The sequence below is a fragment of the Podarcis raffonei genome, chromosome 2 (genome assembly GCF_027172205.1).
Source record: "Podarcis raffonei isolate rPodRaf1 chromosome 2, rPodRaf1.pri, whole genome shotgun sequence".
Classification (NCBI taxonomy): Eukaryota; Metazoa; Chordata; class Lepidosauria; order Squamata; family Lacertidae; genus Podarcis; species Podarcis raffonei.
The window spans coordinates 3,669,845-3,688,283 of record NC_070603.1 but is presented as its reverse complement, the minus strand read 5'-3'; the positions used below and the strand labels follow the sequence as shown (position 1 = coordinate 3,688,283).

General features: G+C 46.3%; 1 protein-coding gene across 5 annotated transcripts in view; it reads right to left on the bottom strand.

Moving 5' to 3' along the window:
• LRP1 (LDL receptor related protein 1) overlaps positions 1–18,439 on the bottom strand; it is a 316,344-nt gene that overhangs the window by 62,571 nt on the left and 235,334 nt on the right. For all 5 annotated transcript variants that reach the window (XM_053370298.1, XM_053370312.1, XM_053370304.1 and 2 more), the window contains 8 exons: positions 13,795–13,929; positions 13,522–13,651; positions 12,612–12,738; positions 11,481–11,632; positions 10,750–10,874; positions 10,222–10,593; positions 2,184–2,373; positions 325–529 (listed from right to left, as the gene is read on the bottom strand). In XM_053370298.1, the coding sequence (XP_053226273.1) occupies positions 325–529; positions 2,184–2,373; positions 10,222–10,593; positions 10,750–10,874; positions 11,481–11,632; positions 12,612–12,738; positions 13,522–13,651; positions 13,795–13,929 (1,436 nt within the window). The remainder of the gene's footprint in view (positions 1–324; positions 530–2,183; positions 2,374–10,221; positions 10,594–10,749; positions 10,875–11,480; positions 11,633–12,611; positions 12,739–13,521; positions 13,652–13,794; positions 13,930–18,439) is intronic.

Genomic DNA, 18,439 nt, shown 5'->3' with positions numbered 1-18,439 from the left:
CTTTCATGTCCCTCAGTGACTAAAAAGAAACAAGAGCTTCTACATACTGGTCCATTTCCACATCTGTGAGAAATGGTCTGCTACACCCCATGGTCAAATGGCAAGAAGTGACTAAATTCTGAGACTTTATAGCAGAGATGGGCAACCTATAGTCCTCCAGGTGTTGCTAAGACTCCAACTCCCATCAACCCCAGCCAGTATAGCCACAGGCAACGAATGATGGGAGTTGTAGCGCAGCAAACACCCGGAGGGCCACAGGTTCACCACGTCTTCTTTAGAGCCTGCTAACGCCAGACCCCCTGGGAAGGAGCCCTGCTGACTTACATATCGCTTGGTGCCGTCGTATTCACACCGCTCTATCTTGTCCAGTGTGGCATCGGAGAAGTAGATTTTCTCCGCCTTGTGATCAATGGCCAGACCATTGGGGGTGCGAATGTCTTTGTCGATGATGGTGATCATGTTGGCACCTGACAGTGTAGCCCGCATGATGCTGGGGTGTTGTTCATTCCAGTTGGTCCAAAACATCAGGCTGAAGGGAAGGGGAAAATTGATTATTGAGGAGCAGATGCATATGCCTTGAGCAAGCTTATTGCTACCACCTCTCTGACTCTGAAAGACTGTTTGGTCAGCTGTGGCTGGGATGTTTTACAGCGAAGCTTGTCCAAAGCAACCAGGAAAGCTCACTCCAGTGGTTCCTCAGACTTTCAGTTTGTATTCATTCCCAGTCTGCCTAGACATCACCACTCAGGGTATACACAAAAAGGGTGCCTTGCATACTTTAAAAGGGAGAGTTCCAAGGCTGTTTTTCAGGGTGGGAGTGGAGGATGCATTCAAGCTTTGTACCTGGATGTTCAGGTGTACAAACTGCATCCTTCCTGGAGAACAGGGATCTGGCTATCCTGATACATGGCGTGGTACTCTCTCTAGGGTCAATAAATGTAATGAGCTTAATAAGGGCTGCCTTTGAAAAACATTCCAAATCTACCACTGGTCAAAAATGTGGTAGCTAAGCACCCTAAGTGCGCTTGCCAGAGGGAATCACATTTATTTTAAAAGAACAGTACTGCTTACAAGTTTGTTTCCAGGCCCACTTCAAAGTACTGGTTCTGACCAGTACTTGTGTCAAAAGGAACGTAGTTTCCCATGGTGTGGTTCCAATGTAGTCTAAAACTATGGTCTAGAGTTTATTTAATTTACTTACTTACTTCATTTACTTGTCACATGCTACAGAAAATGTCTCAAAGCAACTCACAAAAAAGTGTATCAGAAGTACAGGCAAAGACCGATTTGTCTGGGGGTTATGTTCAGGACCACCCACCCCCCGCGCTGATGGGGCCCATGTAAGCCTGCCCCGCCCATTTTGCGATGTTTACGGGTCACTTCCGGATTTGGCGTAATGTGCATGGTCATGGTTGCACACATATCGGATGCACCTAAAATGGTCACTGCCTGTTTTGCTAAACTTTGGTTTATCATTATATGAACAAGCAGCTTTTCCTCCCGTTTTGAACTAATCACAGTTTAGCATGATGTCTGAACTTGGTGAAAAAGTGGTTAGATTTGACTATGGCTTACTGAAGCAACCAAACCATGATTTATGAGGTTGGCATGTGTTAGCAAACCATAGGCAATATTAGCCATAGTTTAGGGTTCAAATGCACAAATAAACCAGCTTAATTAGACACTGAAGTGAAAGTTTCTGTTTCCCATGCCAGGTGAAATGTTGGGAAGAATGTATACAAGAGACAGAGGCTCTTTTACACATGAAATAACATGCAATAATCTTCTTTTATCTTTTGTGTTCCCTCTCATGCATTGAGATGACAAGGCCCTCCATAGAATGCCAATGTGAGAGGCTGTGCATAGGCCTTCTCTACGATGTACCTCTTTGGAACTCCCTTCTCCAAAAGTGCACTTGACTCCCTTTCAGAAAGATATACAGTTTGCTGGGTTAGTGAATATTTTGGTTTTCAACTTGATGGTTTGGATAACAATGCTGTAGATTTTAAATCTTAACCATTGTCTAAAACTGATCTGTACGGTATAAATATTGTAAATTGCTATGGGAGCCCTTGAAGGTCAAGTGTTTGCATGGCATTCAGTATAAAAACATTTAAATGAATCAACAAATAAGAATAATCAGATTCCCCAGTGATTCCAAGGGTTTGCACACTGGAACCTACTTCTGGCATTCATCCAACACAAAGGCCCGAGGATGGTCATCCCCCGACATGGTGATGACGGTCTCTCTCTCAAAAGCTCCTTCACGGGTCTGATTCACAGTATGCCGGGTGATGGTGGAGGTGGTGTAGCTCGTCCAGTACAAAGTGTCCCAGCCTCGGTGGTAGGCCAGCCCCTCAACAGAGCCAACATCTGGAGAAGGTAGAGCATGGTGTAACTTCAGCAAAATAGTGGTTTCCTTACACAGCCTTTTAACTCTCAGGCTTTAGCAACTAGCTGTCCACTCTATGCTCTCCGCACCCAGTTTGCTCAAGAAATCTGTCTCAAGCCCTGCTCTCCTGACTATCCATTAAGCACAGCTTAACCAGCTTGACTGCTGTGTTTCTTTGATCTCAGAAGAAGCTTCTGAACAAACAGTGTGGTTCACGCATAACGCTAAGCCAAACTATGGCTTACCATGAATGAGCAAGTGTACTGGTGCCCAGTGAGAAAGTTGCAGCCACTTCACTCCTCCCTCTGTCCTGCGGCATTAGTGGGAGCTAAGCCTTCCCTAGGCCTGCTCTTACAAAGGCTTATCTTTTCTACGAGGCCTTATACAATAGCACCAATCATAATTCCACAAAGCTCTCAGGCACTACCCCAATTATTTGCTTGCTCGTCCTTTTGTGCTACATCAGAACTGCCGTTGATCATGAACAAATGCGAGCTGAAACTTCATCACAGGCTCATGGCTGGCATCCCCACATGTGTAACCTTTAAAATGAAGGAAGGTTGCTTGGTGAGTTGCTCTCACTCTTGTTCAGGACACCTTGAGCCCAAAGAATCATGAAAATATTCCAGAGAGGGAAATCTGTGACAAATAAGGAGCTAGCCTTCCCGCCCAAACCAATCAACAGTCCAGAGAGCAACAACAATCCAGAAAGCTAAACCCACTGCACTGATTCAAGATAAAAGTTTTTATGAGCAGTCACAGAGGGTGCATACATTACAGACGATGCCACTGATCAGACATCCATCTTGGATCTCCACTTGAGCAGCAGGTGGGCTAATCCTTTTTTCTTTCTTAAGAGGCATGTGGAATATCCATTCACATTGGGGGGAAAGACAACACACCACCATTTGGGAAATTGGCCAAGTGATGGGAGGAGGCAGCGTCATTTTTTCAGAGCTTACCCCAGGAGAGAAAGAGAATCTTGGAATTGTAGAGTTGGAAGGGGCCCCTGGGGTCATCAGGTCCTGCAACACAGGACTAAATCATCCATGTAAGTTTAGATCAAATGAAGGCCCGTTAAAGTGGCAATGCTGTTCTGAAAATGTTATCTGTCCAGCATGGGCAGAACTCAACACAAGTGTGCCTGTTTTAAACTATCCACAGTTAGGCAGCATGGCATCGTGCTGCAGATAGTGCTAGACAACAACAACATGCTTTTGCAAAGTTTTTTGCAGATAAAGTCGCTCAGATTCAGGAAGAGGTAGACTCTACCATGGGAGCAGGGCCGGGGGGCGAGAGTGCTGGAGTCCTGTCTAGTCAAGTTGTGTGGGATCAATTCTAATCTGTTACCTCTGAGAATGTGGACAGGCTGCTTGGACGAGTGAAACCAACCACCTGTCTCCTTGATCCTTGCCCATCCTGGCTGATGAAAGCGAGCCAGGAAGGGCTGGGCAATGGGCTTTGCGGGGTGGTGAATGCTTCTCTCTGTGACGGAGCCTTCCCAGACCCGCTGAAAGAGGCGGTCATTAAACTGCTTCTTAAAAAAACATCTTTAGACCCGACCAATATGGCCAACTATCACCCCGTCTCAAATCTTCCATTCTTGGGCAAGGTGATTTAGCGAGTGGTTGCTGAACAACTCCAGGCATGCCTGGAAGAAGCGGACCATTTGGATCCCTTGCAGTTGGGATTCAGACCTCATCATGGGACTGAAACTGCCTTGGTCGCACTGGTCGATGATCTATGGTGGGCTAGGGGCAAAGGTGAGAGCTGTTTCCTAGTTCTGCCAGATCTCTCAGTGGCTTTTGATACCATCGACCATGACATCCTTCTGGACCGTCTAGAGGGGCTGGGAGCTGGGGGCACTGTCATACAGTGGTTCCGCTCCTTCCTCCTGGGCAGTGTTCAGAAAGTGGTGGTGGGGGATGAGTGTTCAGACCCCGGGCTCTCACTTGTGGGGTGCCTCAGGATTCTGTCCTCTCCCCCATGCTTTTCAACATCTACATGCAGCTGCTGGGAGAGATCATCAGAGGGTTTGGGCTGGGTGTCCATCAATATGCAGATGATACCCAGCTCTACCTCTCTTTCAGATCAGAACCAGTGAAAGCAGTGAAGGTCCTGTGTGAGTGTCTGGAGGCGGTTGGAGGATGGATGGAGGCTAACAGATGAGGTTGAATCCTGACAAGACAGAAGTACTCTTTTGGGGGGACAGGAGGCGGGTGGGTGTGGAGAACTCCCTGGTCCTGAATGGGGTAACTGTGCCCCTGAAGGACCAGGTGCACAGCCTGGGAGTCATTTTGGACTCGCAGCTGTCCATGGAGGCACAGGTCAATTCTGTGTCCAGGGCAGCTGTTTACCAGCTCCATCTGGTACACAGGCTGAGACCCTATCTGCCCACAGAGTGTCTCGTCAGAGTGGTGCATGCTCTGGTTATCTCTCGCTTAGACTACTGCAATGTGCTCTATGTGGGGCTACCTTTGAAGGTCAACCGGAAACTACAACTAATCCAGAATGCGGCAGCTAGACTAGTGACTGGGAGCGGCCACTGAGACCACATAACACCAGTCCTGAAAGACCTGCATTGGCTCCCAGTACGTTTCCGAGCACAATTCAAAGTGTTGGTGCTGACCTTTAAAGCCCTAAACGGCCTCAGTTCAGTATACCTGAAGGAGCATCTCCACACCCATTGTTCTGCCCGGACCCTGAGGTCCAGCGCCAAGGGCCTTCTGGTGGTTCCCTCACTGCGAGAAGTGAAGCTTCAGGGAACCAGGCAGAGGGCCTTCTCAGTAGTGGCGCCCGCCCTGTGGAATGCCCTCCCTTCAGATATCAAGGACATAAACAACTACCTGACATTTAGAAGACATCTGAAGGCAGCCCTGTTTAGGGAAGCTTTTAATGTTTAACAGACTACTGTATTTTAATATTTTGTTGGAAGCCGCCCAGAGTGGCTGGGGAAACCCAGCCAGGTGGGCAGGGTATAAATAATAAATTATTATTATTATTATTATTATTATTATTATTATTATTATTATTATTGGCACATTTGGATTTCTGACAGATTGCTTAACGATCTAGCTGCTATAAACATAACTTTACTAATTGTCTATATTGATTTAGCCACAGATGCTTTCAACGCAAGGAAACTATTGCAATTAAAGTATCAGCATGGGCTCTTCTGCTGTCTCTCAGCAACGCTTCTTAATTGAGCGCTCCATGATGCCGCATAGCAAGGAGAGACTTTTCTCACATTTGCCTTTGGTAATTGAATACAGCCTGGAGGAAACAATGCCTCGATAATCTGAGACTCTGATGCACCAGGTTCAATTCCTTGCTCTGATATGTAAACTCCCTGGGTGATTGTGGCCAATCTGTCATTCTGGAGTGAGTTACTTCACTGTGCTATTATGAGTGCCCCTGCCAGTCCAAAAACAAGCCACAGATGCCCCAGCATGAGCCAAGCTTCACCCATGTGCACAGCTTTAGCAAAGGCTGCCATTTCATAATGCCCCTTCAGTTCACATCTTTGACCAGCAAACTACATGGTAACTCAGTGAATGGAAAGAGGGAGGGTAATATGCACCTTTAGGCAAGAGCCACGGGGCAGAAGAGCCCTCTGTACCTGAGAGCTGGGATGGCCACCACCACCAGCCATGACACTACTCAATATAAAGCCAGTTCCTATGCTTTGCTCCCCCACCTGTGCAGCCCTGGATCTGCTGCTGCTGCAGGCACTTTGTACATTCTCTCTCATTAAACTTCCCCTGTATTTTTAGGTTTTGCCTCAAATAATGGTCTAGTTTGTGCATCACATTAAACCATAGTTCAAATGAAATAGTTTAGTCTGAATGATCAGTGGACTGGTGCAAACTGTTGAAAACACAGATCCTTTGTTCCTCCCAGACTCCTGTGCGCTGTCAAGAAACACACCACAGTCCAGGCATTACATGCAAACGATGTGCTTGTGGTTTGCTTCTCTCCCAACAAACCACATGCAAAAGCCTTAGCTTCATGGCTTGTTTGGGGAAATAAACCACAAGTCCAGGTTTCAATGACCCAACAAGCTGACTATGGCTTGTTTACTGGCAGCGCAGCAGCAGCAAGAGCAGAGACGGAGCAAAGTGCTGACAATCGCATCAGCATGCAGCTCCATCACATTCAACCATGTTTTATTTTAACTTTGGTTTAATGTGATGTTTGAACCATTTCAATATGTGTGATAAACATCCTAAGCTGTTCAGCTGGACTAATGTCCCAGGGCACTTCCAGATATTGGCTCTTTCCGCCTTTTGTGGATGAACAGACCTGCTGCAGCAGCTTTGATGAAGTTGGATCTGTTAACTGCCTCCATGGGAGATCACCTGGGAACCCCAATGTATACAGCAGTGAGTTCTGCTAAACAAAGGTGGAATATGCACCTAACAAATGTATAATCTGGGTTTAACTGCTGCCTGCAATATGTAATAGCACCGTTCAAAATGGTTTTGATGTAGTTTTATTACTGTGAGCCACCCTGCACTCCCTTTCAAGTGGAAGGGTGGTCATAAATTTGAAATAATCAGCATTATAACTAGTGTCCTGTCACTCATTTACTGTAGCATCAGCTTCTGTGTCAATGGCATCTCAGCACTGTAAGGAAAAGGGGACTTAACCTGTATTGGCTCCCTATGTAAACTGAAGGCAAGGCAGGATGACATTATTCTCAGTTATGAGCATACTTCAGAGTTGACTCAAACCAAGGCAGTACCACATGGCAGGTGGCTCCCAAAGACCACCAATCTCTCGGATATCCCTGACTTAACTCTGGGGAAGGGAAATCTACCAGCATTCCTTACTCCTACAAAAAATAAAAAGCACAGGAGCTCTTTCTTCCACTGGACTAACCATTCAAAGGAGCAGCAACAAGTAAATGCAGAAGCCACTGGCAATTATCCATCTTGGCATGCCTGTATTTGCACGTCTCAGCCCCCAAAATTAATAAACAGAAGGAAACTAATTTGTTCATCTCCATATGCAATGGCACACCCTGCTGCTATGCCCCAAGCCTGTGTTTGAAAACTGAACGAGGCGCAGGGGGCTCTACTTCCTTTGCCTGCCACTCCAGAAAGGGAGGGAGAGACTCGGTGCTCAGCCACACACATTAGCAGAGCAAACAGTAACATGAGCGGCAATGCCCTGAGCACAGAAAGGTTTGAATCTCATTAAACCCACTGCTGGAATTCTAATTTATATACACCGTTCAAGATGCAAGAGAAGGGAGCAGGCAGGCAGGGATGAAAGATGATATTTGAATGGACTAGGTACTGATTCTTAACATACAGTAACTCTAGCACTGAGAGGTTTTCCACACAAGTGCCTGGAGGACACTTGCTTAATACTGTGTCCAGCACTGTCTGATGACTCTGGAGAAGGAGGACATGTGCAAAAGGATGCCATGCTAGCCAAGAAGATGAGCCTGATCAGCACTGCCTGCTTCATAACACTTGACAGGAAACAAAAAGACTCCTGTCTCATTTCTCTTTGACAGTAAGTGGCAGCTAATTTCTTTAAAACTGAAGTACTCCTGCCTCTGAAAGGCAACCTACTTCATTTAGGAACCTCAAAAAGAAAAGAAAAAAGCATTCCAATAAACATGTACGCATTTAACTGGCTTACTGGCTGATTCTTAACTTAAAAGCCAAACAGTTAATGAGCTAAAGATCCATGATTAATCAATGGTCCTGTCATGAACTAGCTGTGAAGGAACCTCTTTTCTTAAAAACATAAGAATAGCCCTCCTAGGGCAGACCAGGGGCTCCCCTAGCCCAGCATTCCATCCTCTAAGTGCCCACTGAAACGGAAGACAATATTCATTTCACTTCTAACTGTCCTCCATCCTGAAACATCCCAGGGTGATTTAACAAAACAGTGAAACCAAATACAAAAGCATACATAACAACACAATACTTTAAAAGGCTTTAAAACGAATGCTAAAACAATTAAAAACCAGAAATGGGGAGAAACTGAAATTGACAGATTTATCCATCTCCTGAAGTATCCATCTCCATTTCTCCCCATGGTACATCATCCTCTCCTTTGGCATCATTTCCCTCCAGCTATTGGCTGCTAGCAAAGGGTGTGTGTGGTTCCTATGTGCTTCCGCTTGCTTAGTGGCCACGGTTGCTGCTTCAGCCTCTCCCTTGCTAAGAAGCTGCAGCTGCATCCTCTTGTTCCCCACAAACTACAATCTCAGCAGGAGGGCCCCTTCAAGGCAAGCCAATTCTTTCTCCCCACTGCTTCGCAGGCTGGGCCCTTCCATTCTACAGGGAGGGTATTCTGGTCAAAGCTCCAGACAGAAAACCCAGAGAGAACCGATTCTGCATTTTGCAAACCACAGTATAACACTTTAAACATGAGCTTATATTCCCCACCATTGCAATTCTATTTTAGGTAAAAGACAGCAGGTACTATGTCTTCTGCAGAGACTGGGCCATGGTAGGACAGCCACATTGACCCATGATACATACCACTGGCCCACGCAGGAGAGCACCAAGTAGCATATCTTACATTCACACAGCCTTAGAATTGCTTCCCCGCCCACCTCCAACTCTCGATGAGATCTAACGTATGAAATGATGCACCTCTCTTCCCCCTTCAAGCTCATCAAATGCCCTAAACCAGAATAAGCTCCATATAACGTTTCTTGCTTAAGTTGGCACTAAGCAGCCAGGATTATGAACTCATAAGCTAGCCTGTATTTCATATATAAATGTTCAAATTGGGTTTTTGTTTTGTGGGACACAATACAGCACTCTAAACATGAGCTGACTTCCCCTCCCAATGTGCTCCCAATGTACTCTGTCTACAGAACAAATTGGTTATCCTCAAATAATTAAGACTAGAAGACTGCAAACATATTATTGCAAAGTGTGAACAGGTGCATTAGGATGCTTAAAGCTCCTCATAGAGAGCTACCTCTGTGATGTGACTCTCTTAACAGCTGTGGGAGGAAATAATAAAAGTTAATCAAGGGAAAGCAAAAAATTAGGGCCAAGAATAGCTCCTCAGAAAGATCCAAGGTATGCTCAGATTTCAGTAACAATTTCTTCTTGCAAACAGAATGTAAGCAGGGGGAGCTTGCCAAGTTTTGCTGTAAAGCCACTATGCCTTGGAATGGCAGGGATGTATTAATGACCAGAACCCCAGAAACCCACTGGCCATCTGCTCAAACCTTATTCTGGTACCACTTTAAATATGCGCAATTGCAACACAGAGACTTTTGTCATTCACATATGAGGATATATATCCCTGCTGGTGTTTCCCATCCTCCTGCATAGCCACTGGGCATGATTCCAGGTGGTTCTTTCATTCCCCTAAGGACATTGGTGATCACCACTAGTTTCCTTTCATCTGCAGCCCTGCTTACCATATCCTGCACCAGTGTTCTCTGGCCATGGTAGATGGGTCTTATGGAAGTTGGGAGGTTCAACAGGTTCCCTGCCTCTATACTAGATGTCACCAGGAAGAAGGATGGAGTGAGGGAGCCTCTATGGCTCTTGCGGTGCTCTAGGTTTGCCTAGGCAAGTGCTCTGAAGAAAACTGCTCTAGACCATAATCAATCCAATCCTCTTGAGTCCATGGCCCAGCCTTGTAATACTAGATCCTCCCACCCAAACAGGAATGTTCACTTGGAGCTGTAGTTCTTCAAGTGGCCTCTGCAACAGTCACATGTGGAAAGGATTACACAGAAGCCATAGCAATCTCTCACTTTGTTTTCTGGAACCCATAAAAGCCAGGCTGCTCTCCTGTAAACATTCCTCAGAGAAAAGAGAAGGGGCACCCACAGTACTCACTCTCAACTATGGTCCTGCGTCCACTACCATCATCATTGATTTGCTGGATGTTGCCAAAGTGAATGTCGCTGAAGAAGATGCGGTTGCTGCCCTTGTTGCCATGGTGATAGTCAAAGGCCAAGGCAATGACGTTCTTCATGTGCTCGCCATCTTCAAACGGCTTGATGGGTGCATTGAGGTTGTTCTCATCTGACAAGTGGATACTCTTGAGAATGGTGCGTTCTGAGTATAGCAGGTAGCCATCGTAGTCGCGGCAGCTCACACTGTCTTCAGAGAGCATGCCATGTGCACACGCGCAGGTCCGCTGGCCTCCTCCCCGGTACAGGCACAATTGCTCACAACCACCATTATTCTGGGCACACACATTAGTACCTGCAGAAGAGAGGAAGCATCCAGTTGCTTTTCAACCTGCTCCTATTAGCATGGATGGCCTAACTAACCCTGAGGTGAATTGAATACCCCCACTCCCTCCACTGCTTGCTGTACTGCCAGTGCTGGGCCTGGAGGCCAGTCTCCCTCTTCACGCACCCTTCTGCCTGGCTCTGTTGAAGACCTTGATGTCCTTCAGCTGCACTCCTATTCCTGTGCGCAGAGACACGATATCTGAAGCATTGTCCTTGCTGCCCCTCTTAATGGATCCATTTGCATGAGTCCTAGAAAGAGGCACAGTCAAGTGTGTGAGTATGAGATGTACCAACAAAGTATTAGCACAGCTGCCTCATGGCTATGTGCAGAAAGGAAGCATTGATAGGTTATGAAAATGAGACAATAACCTTCAACATATGCACACTCTTAATTATGCAGGTTGTTAGAGTATACCCACCCACCTTGCACCCAAATATTCATGGATTATCCAAGCACACACTTCTCCCTTGATTAACACACTTACAACTGACTCATGCACAATGCATATATACGTATGTGAATACACACACACATACGGCTCAGCGCTGCTTCGGAATTAGGACTATCATTGATATGACCACTTCAAAAAATTAAACTATATTCCAGTATGCAACCAGGTTCCAACAAAGGAAACACAGAGCTGTATCCAACCATACCTAGAGTAGACCCATAGGCTTCAGTAACTGAAGTCCACTGATTTCAATGGGCCTTCTCTAAATACAACTTAGTCAGATACTACCCAAATTATCCAGCCATTATGAACGCATTCGCCATCTGAAAGGGAACAAAATCCTTTCAAGCATGACTCTGGACTCCCTCTGCTCCAACAGCCTTGGTAGCACTGAGGCACAAACCTGTCACTCCAGTAGACGTAATCCTCAAAGACCGATACTGAGAACATGTCCATGTTATTATGAGGCAGGACAACCTCTCTCTTGTCCCCTGTCTCCAGGTCTATGCGTTCAATCTTGTCTGTCCGGGCATCACACCAATAAAGCTTCCCATCCTAGGGAGAGAGAGGAGGATACATGCCATGCATGTGGGTTACACATCTGACTCACTGGAATGTTTAAGGGTTGTTTGCTAATGTGAATGTGGGACGGTGTGACTCCATGTGGGACAATCATTTTCTACTAGAAATCATCTTAGCAGGAGAGTGATGTACAATCTCTGAAGGCTCAACTTTAATTAGAATAAGAATGTGTATGCTGCCCATCTGACTGGGTTGCCCCAACCACTCTAGGCAGCTCCCAACAGAATATTAAATACACAATAAAACATCAAAAATTAAAAACTTCCCTAAAGATGTTACAATTGCAGAAGCCTGGATAGCTTAGTTAGTTAGAGCATGGTGCTGATAATGCCAAGGTTGCAGGCGTGATCCCTGTATGGGACAGCTGCATATTCCTGCATTGCAGGGGCTTGGACTACATGATCCGCAGGGTCCCTTCCAACTCTACAATTCTATGATTTCCATGAATTGGATCACTCAACCTTTTCTTTGTTTCGTTCACCTGTTGTTTTTTACTGGCATGCATCCACTGGGAGCTGCTGTCTGCCTCCAAAGGGGAACTGTGTAACCATAATGCCTGCTGAACTCTCAGGAATCAGAGCTTGGACTAAGCAGGACTTCCAGCGGAAGGGCTTCAGTGCACTACATCCCTCCTCACCTCACCCTATGACCAGCCAACACAGACTAAACTATGCAAAACAAAAGCTTTCCTGATCTGTGCAAGTTTCAGAGAGCTGTCTTCCACAAATTCAGTTATTTTGATGTAGGATATATTTTCTCAAAATGCAGGGAGTCCTGCTTTGTTTTCACTTTGGAGGTGCAAAGATACACAGGCCACCCCTGGCATAACTCTGCAGCCTGAGCGAGCCCCCTTGGGCACTCCTGAAACCGGCACTCTTGTTTCAGAGATTTCCCACTTCTCCTGCCATTCTTCTTCTTCTCCTCTCTTGTGAACCTCAGCCCTGAGACATACCTCATAGTCAATTGAAATCCCATTGGGCCAGCTGATGCTGGTGTTGATTAGGACCACACGCTGTGTCCCATCCAGCCAGGAGCGTTCAATACGAGGGTACTGGCCCCACTCTGTCCAAAAGAGATACCTGGAGGAGAGGAGAGAAATGTATCACATCTTCAGCCAAGCAACTTAGGTCCAGTTCACAGCTGCATGTTGTTATTACCCTATTTGTATTGTTATTCAAAAATACCCTACCCTTCCCCAGAATTCAAACCAAGGTACAGTGTCTTCTCTCACCCCCATCATTTGGCCCCACAACAACTCTGTGAGGAAAATTAGGCCAACAGATAGATTGTCTTTTATTTGGGTCTCTTTGGTTCTCGTTCAACACTCAACCATTACTCTTCAACAGCTTTCCACATTCATCATGATGGCTAGTGCTGTATGAGTGGGCTGCAACAGATCATATACAAGAAACGGAATGTCCTTCTCACCTCACCTCAGATGCAAGGTTTTCCAGCAGAGACCCAGCAGACTTGCCTTTCCCAAACTCCAGCCCTTAACACCAAGGGTGGGGAAACTCCCATCCTCCCTGACCACTGGCCACACTGGCTGGAGCTGAGGGAACCCATGAGCCCATCAACATCTGGAGAAACCAGATTCCTCACCCTTGCCTTAGCCTCTATTAACTCTCACAGAGAAATGGATTCTGAGCCTATTCTTATCGTGAGCATTTGCCATGTGCTCAAACCGACTACTTGGGAAAGGGCTGTAGCACAGTGCAGAAGGTCCTTGGTTTAATCCCCAACACCCCCAGGGAAGGACCCCTGCCTGAAACCCTGGAGAGCCACTTCCAGGCAGTTCTGACCAAGATGGACCAGTGGTCTGAGTCATATAAGTCAGCTTCCTCACCACAGCCAATCCTTACCCTTTCTCAGGGTGCACAGTGATGGCACGCGGCTTGTCCAGCCCCTGTGAGATCACCACATAGCGGAATGAACCATTGAGCCTGGCCACTTCAATGACATCAAAGCCTTGGTCGGTCCAGTAGATGTTTCCTGAAGAGAAAGAGGTGATTATTCAACCAGTTGCTCCTGCTCCAGACACTGCAGGAGGCTGGTATTCCCCTCCGCACCCCACCCAGCACTTCCTCATCCCTGTCTCTGATTAATGCTTTGATGTTAACTGCACACTGCCTTACCTGCGATCCAATCCACAGCAATGCCCTCCACCCGGCCAATGCCATTGGTCACCACATCTTCTCGCCATGTCTGGTCCCGCTTGGCCCGACTGATAGTGCTCAGGCCCATGTCCACCCAATAGATGGTGTCATTCTCTGAAGGGAGAAAGGAAGTGTGTTTTGGAAGTCAGGGGGAGAGGTTCAAGAGTGATGATATGCAAATCTATGAGAATTATCCCTCTACAGCAACACACAGCATCCACCATGGTTCTAAGTCTCCCAGTTTCCCCAACCTCAGTTATCTGGTCCCCAAAAGCCCACTCCTTGGCAACAAGATCTAGTGCACTCAAAGCTGGGAAAGCAGAATAAATAGGTTTACTGGACTCCTGTAGCTCCACTGGCCAGGCAGAACCACAAGTGAAGGCAGCTAAGGGGAAACGGTGGAGAATCCCAATTTTCAGAGGGTTAAGACAGGATAACTCTAGTTTTAAATCAACAGTACATTTGTAGGGAAAATATGCTGTGGGTTCAGCCTGGATGGAAAGTAAGATCTAGACTCCAATTGTCAGCTAAACAGGACCTTTCTTTAGGTGCTGCAATGCCAATGTGACACAATACCAGCAAGCAGTTGTGGGGTGGCACACCAAATATGAAAAAGCACAGGGCAAAAAGTAATTTCTAAAATGTGTAAAATGTTATTAGAATGGGAAACAAAAGATGAACTGGTAAAATCAGCAATGATACACTGGGCAAGGGATATAGGTCACAATATTGAAATGTCAGCATGGGAGAAATTATGGATTACAGATACGACATTTACAGCATATAATACATTAAAGGAGAACTATATGAAAATGATGTATATTATTTGACTATGTAGAATTGGCAAAGATGACAGGAAAAAATAGGAACCAGACAGACCAAAAGTTCAACAAAGAATGGGATATATACAGATTATATTTAAAAGAACATTGTTCCCATATGAAATCTTTGACATGCTTTGATTAACTTCTGCAGTGTCATATGCTACAAAGGTTATAGATAATTTACGATAAGTTAAATGTCATACAATATGCAGTCAACAAGGAAACGAAGGACCCACGCTGAGGAAGATGGAAGTCTTAACCTATGAAAAAACTTTATTTTATATGTAATATTTTCTTCGTATTTTATGTGTTTTGTTTTTTCTTTTTGTGGTGAATGGATGCAATATTTAAAAATCAATAAAGATTAAACTGGAAAGACAAAAAAGTAAAAAGGGAAAAAAGGAAATGATGTATAGATGGTATTTAACTCCTAGTAAACTGGCTAAGATATATAAAACCGAATTAGATACGTGCTGGAAATGTAAGGAGGAGGGGGGTTACTTTTTACCATATGTGGTGGTCATGTAAGATAGGGAAAGCTTTTTGGGAAATGATTTATAATGAACTGGAAAAAAATGATGAAGGTATCTTTTATAAAAAGACCAGAAGCTTTTCTTTTGGGAATAATAGGTCAAGAGGTACCAAAAGATCAGAAAAAAAAAGTTTATGTATGCAATGACAGCTGCCAGGAAGATTTATGTGCAGAAATGAAGAGAAGAAACAGTTCCAACCCACAAGGACTGGCCGATAAAACTGACGGAGGATGCAGAGAAGGTTAAACTCACAGGAGGAATAAGGAACCAGGAAGAAAGAATTTGTAACAAAGACTGGGGAAAATTTATTTACAATCTGAAAAGTTATTGTAATCAACTTAAAATGTTAGCAGGTTTATTGTAAAATGAGCAGCAAATTAAACTTAAGGAAATTTTAGAGATAATAAATAATTAAGGAATTATTGTGGATATGCAGTAGTAGAGATAAAATGGAAGGAACCACAGATGGAGAAAAAGTCGATTTGATGTTATTTTTGGTTTTGTTAACTTGTATGTTTTGTTGTAAAATGGAAAATGATAAATAAATTTATTTATTTTTAATGAAAAAGCACAGGACATCTGTGTCCATACATGTCCTTCTACTGGTTTAATCACAACGCACAAGATTTTTCTTATTTTCCCCTCCTTCCCTTGTCCTCAACAGTTATAGCAATAGCTCCTGCCTACATGTCAGGGAACTGCCATCGGAGAAACAGGAGGTGAAAGGGCTCACAGAGGCTGAGAGAGACTTATCCGCTGAGGAAGGAACCAGCAGGGGGAGAGGAAGAGCTCCAAGGGAAAGTGAGTCGGAGGGAGGGCTCAGAGACACTTCCAGCGAAAATAGCGGGGAGGTTTCAGGACCTCCCATAGGGACACCCACTCCTCGCCGGAAACTGTCGCGCCGAGAGTCCAGAAGACGCGTTTCCGTTAAGGAACTTTTATGCTGGAAGAAGTTCCGTAAACGCCCACTGTCCGATTCTATGAGCGACTGATGGAGCCATGCTTAAGGAGCTCCGTCACAGACAGAGGTTTGTGGACTTAGCCAAACTCTGAGGGACTAGGACTTTATGCACAAGCAGCTCATCATCCCATCACAGCAATCGGACAGTCCCTGAAAGCAGCTTGTGCAGAGAGGCATCATGAGCAACCCAGCCGGAACCGGGGGAGCAGGAGGAGCTGGAGAGGGTCCAAGCCTGGAAGAAAGGTACCGGGTGTTGGAGGTCCAGCTAGCGCTGCAAACGGCGAGGCTAGAGGAAAGGAGGGCGCAGGATGCAGAAAAGGCAAAAGGCGCCCCACTAGCAAGAAAGATGCCAGGATTGGTGCAGAAGTTTGGGGGGGACCCCAGGAACTATCAAGCCTTTAGGACAGAGATGCAGTATGCTCTCAATCTGCAGTTTGACGACTTTCCCGACGAGGCATCGCGAGTGGCGTTTGTGGTTGGCCATCTCGAAGGGGGGGCGCGAGACTGGGTTAGACCCCTGATGGCAGGGAATAGTGAAATGCTGAAGGACACGAGGAAGTTTTTTCGCGCCATGGATTTGATGTTTTCCAGCGAGATTGAGCAGGGAGTGGTGCGCAGACAGTTGATGGCTTGTAAACAGGGGAGCCGATCGGTTCGTGAGTACTGGACTGAGTTTACCATGCTGATACATAAATTGGGGTGGGACCTATCAGCGGAACCCATTCAAATGCTTTTCGAAGAGGGGCTTTCTTCGGCGGTGAAAGACGAACTTTCCCGGGCACCCAGGGCGGAGTCTATGGACCAGCTGACCAAATCAGCGCTGACCATTGGAGCGCGCCAGGAGGCGAGAGCCTTGGAGAAGCGGGAAGGGAAAGGAGAGCGTTGGAGGGATTTCCGCATTCCAGAGATTCCGGAGCCAAATTTCCCGCCAGGAGAGCCGATGGAAATTGGAACAGCGCGCGCGCGCGCAGTTTCAAATCCCAGTGAAGGGCGGAAGAAGGAGGGGAAGAGCACCAAGAAATGTTATCTCTGCCAGCAGCCAGGTCACTTTGCCAGAGTCTGCCCGCAAAGAAAGGAATGGCAAGGGATGGCGGGAGCTGTTGGGGGGAAGGAGGAGGGAGTCCAGGAGCAAGTAAAAGCCAACGCCTGGCTGCCACCGTCAGGGCACAGCAGCCAGGCCAAGGAGCAGTAAAAGTGCCCACGCCAGAACCTCCAAGACCAGCCCTAGTGATAGAGGTGTTGCTAGAGCTGGCAAACGGACACCCACTAAAGACAAAGGCGCTATTGGACTCAGGCAGCTCCTGTAATTTTATGAGTAAGGAGTTTGCAGCTGAACACCAGCTACAGATACTCCCTTTAAGTAACCCCCTGCAGGTGACCACGATCGATGGGAGGGAGCTGTTGGGAGGAGAAGTTAGCCTACAGACCGTCCCAATGGTTATGAGGGTGGCCAGGCACACCGAAAGGATAGCGTTCAATATGGCCACCCTGGGAGGGGCTCCCGTTATTTTGGGAATGAGCTGGCTAGCGTTGCATGATCCGCTAGTGGGCTGGCATCAGAGAGTGGTCTCCTTTGGGTCAGCACATTGCCTGGAACACTGCAAAGAGGGAAAGGCGCCGGAAGGGGCAAAAGCCTTTCTAGCAGGGACGGAAGTAATGGACAAAGGGAAGGTGCCCAAACAATACGCTGACCTGAGCAAGGTCTTCAGCGAAAGGGAAGCAGATAAACTACCACCGCATAGAGCCTTTGACTGCCAAATCAACCTGGTCCCTGGAGCCCAGCTCCCAGTGGGCAAGCTGTACGCCATGTCAGACAGGGAAATGCAGGAGTTAAAGGAGTTTATTGATAAAAACCTGAAGAGAGGCTTCATCAGAGAGTCCAGAGCGGTGGGGGGCAGCCCAGTGTTTTTTGTGGACAAAAAACACACGGATAAACCCAGACTTGTAGTGGACTTTAGAGCCTTGAATGCAGTGTCAGAACCAGTGGCTTTCCCCATGCCCAGAATTGATGACATTTTGACCAGGGTGAGGAAGGGAAAGATATTCACTAAACTGGACCTGAGAGGGGCATACAACCTGATACGGATAAGGAAAGGGGATGAATGGAAAACCACCATGTTCACCCCTTTGGGGGCTTTTGAATATTTAGTTATGCCCTTCGGATTACAAGGAGGCTCAGCATGTTTTCAATCGTTCATGAACCTCTGCTCTACAAGAATTGCGTGGCCTTCCTAGATGACGGGTTGATATATTCAGAGAATGAGGAGCAGCATGTAAAGGATGTCAGGGAAGTGCTGAGCCAACTG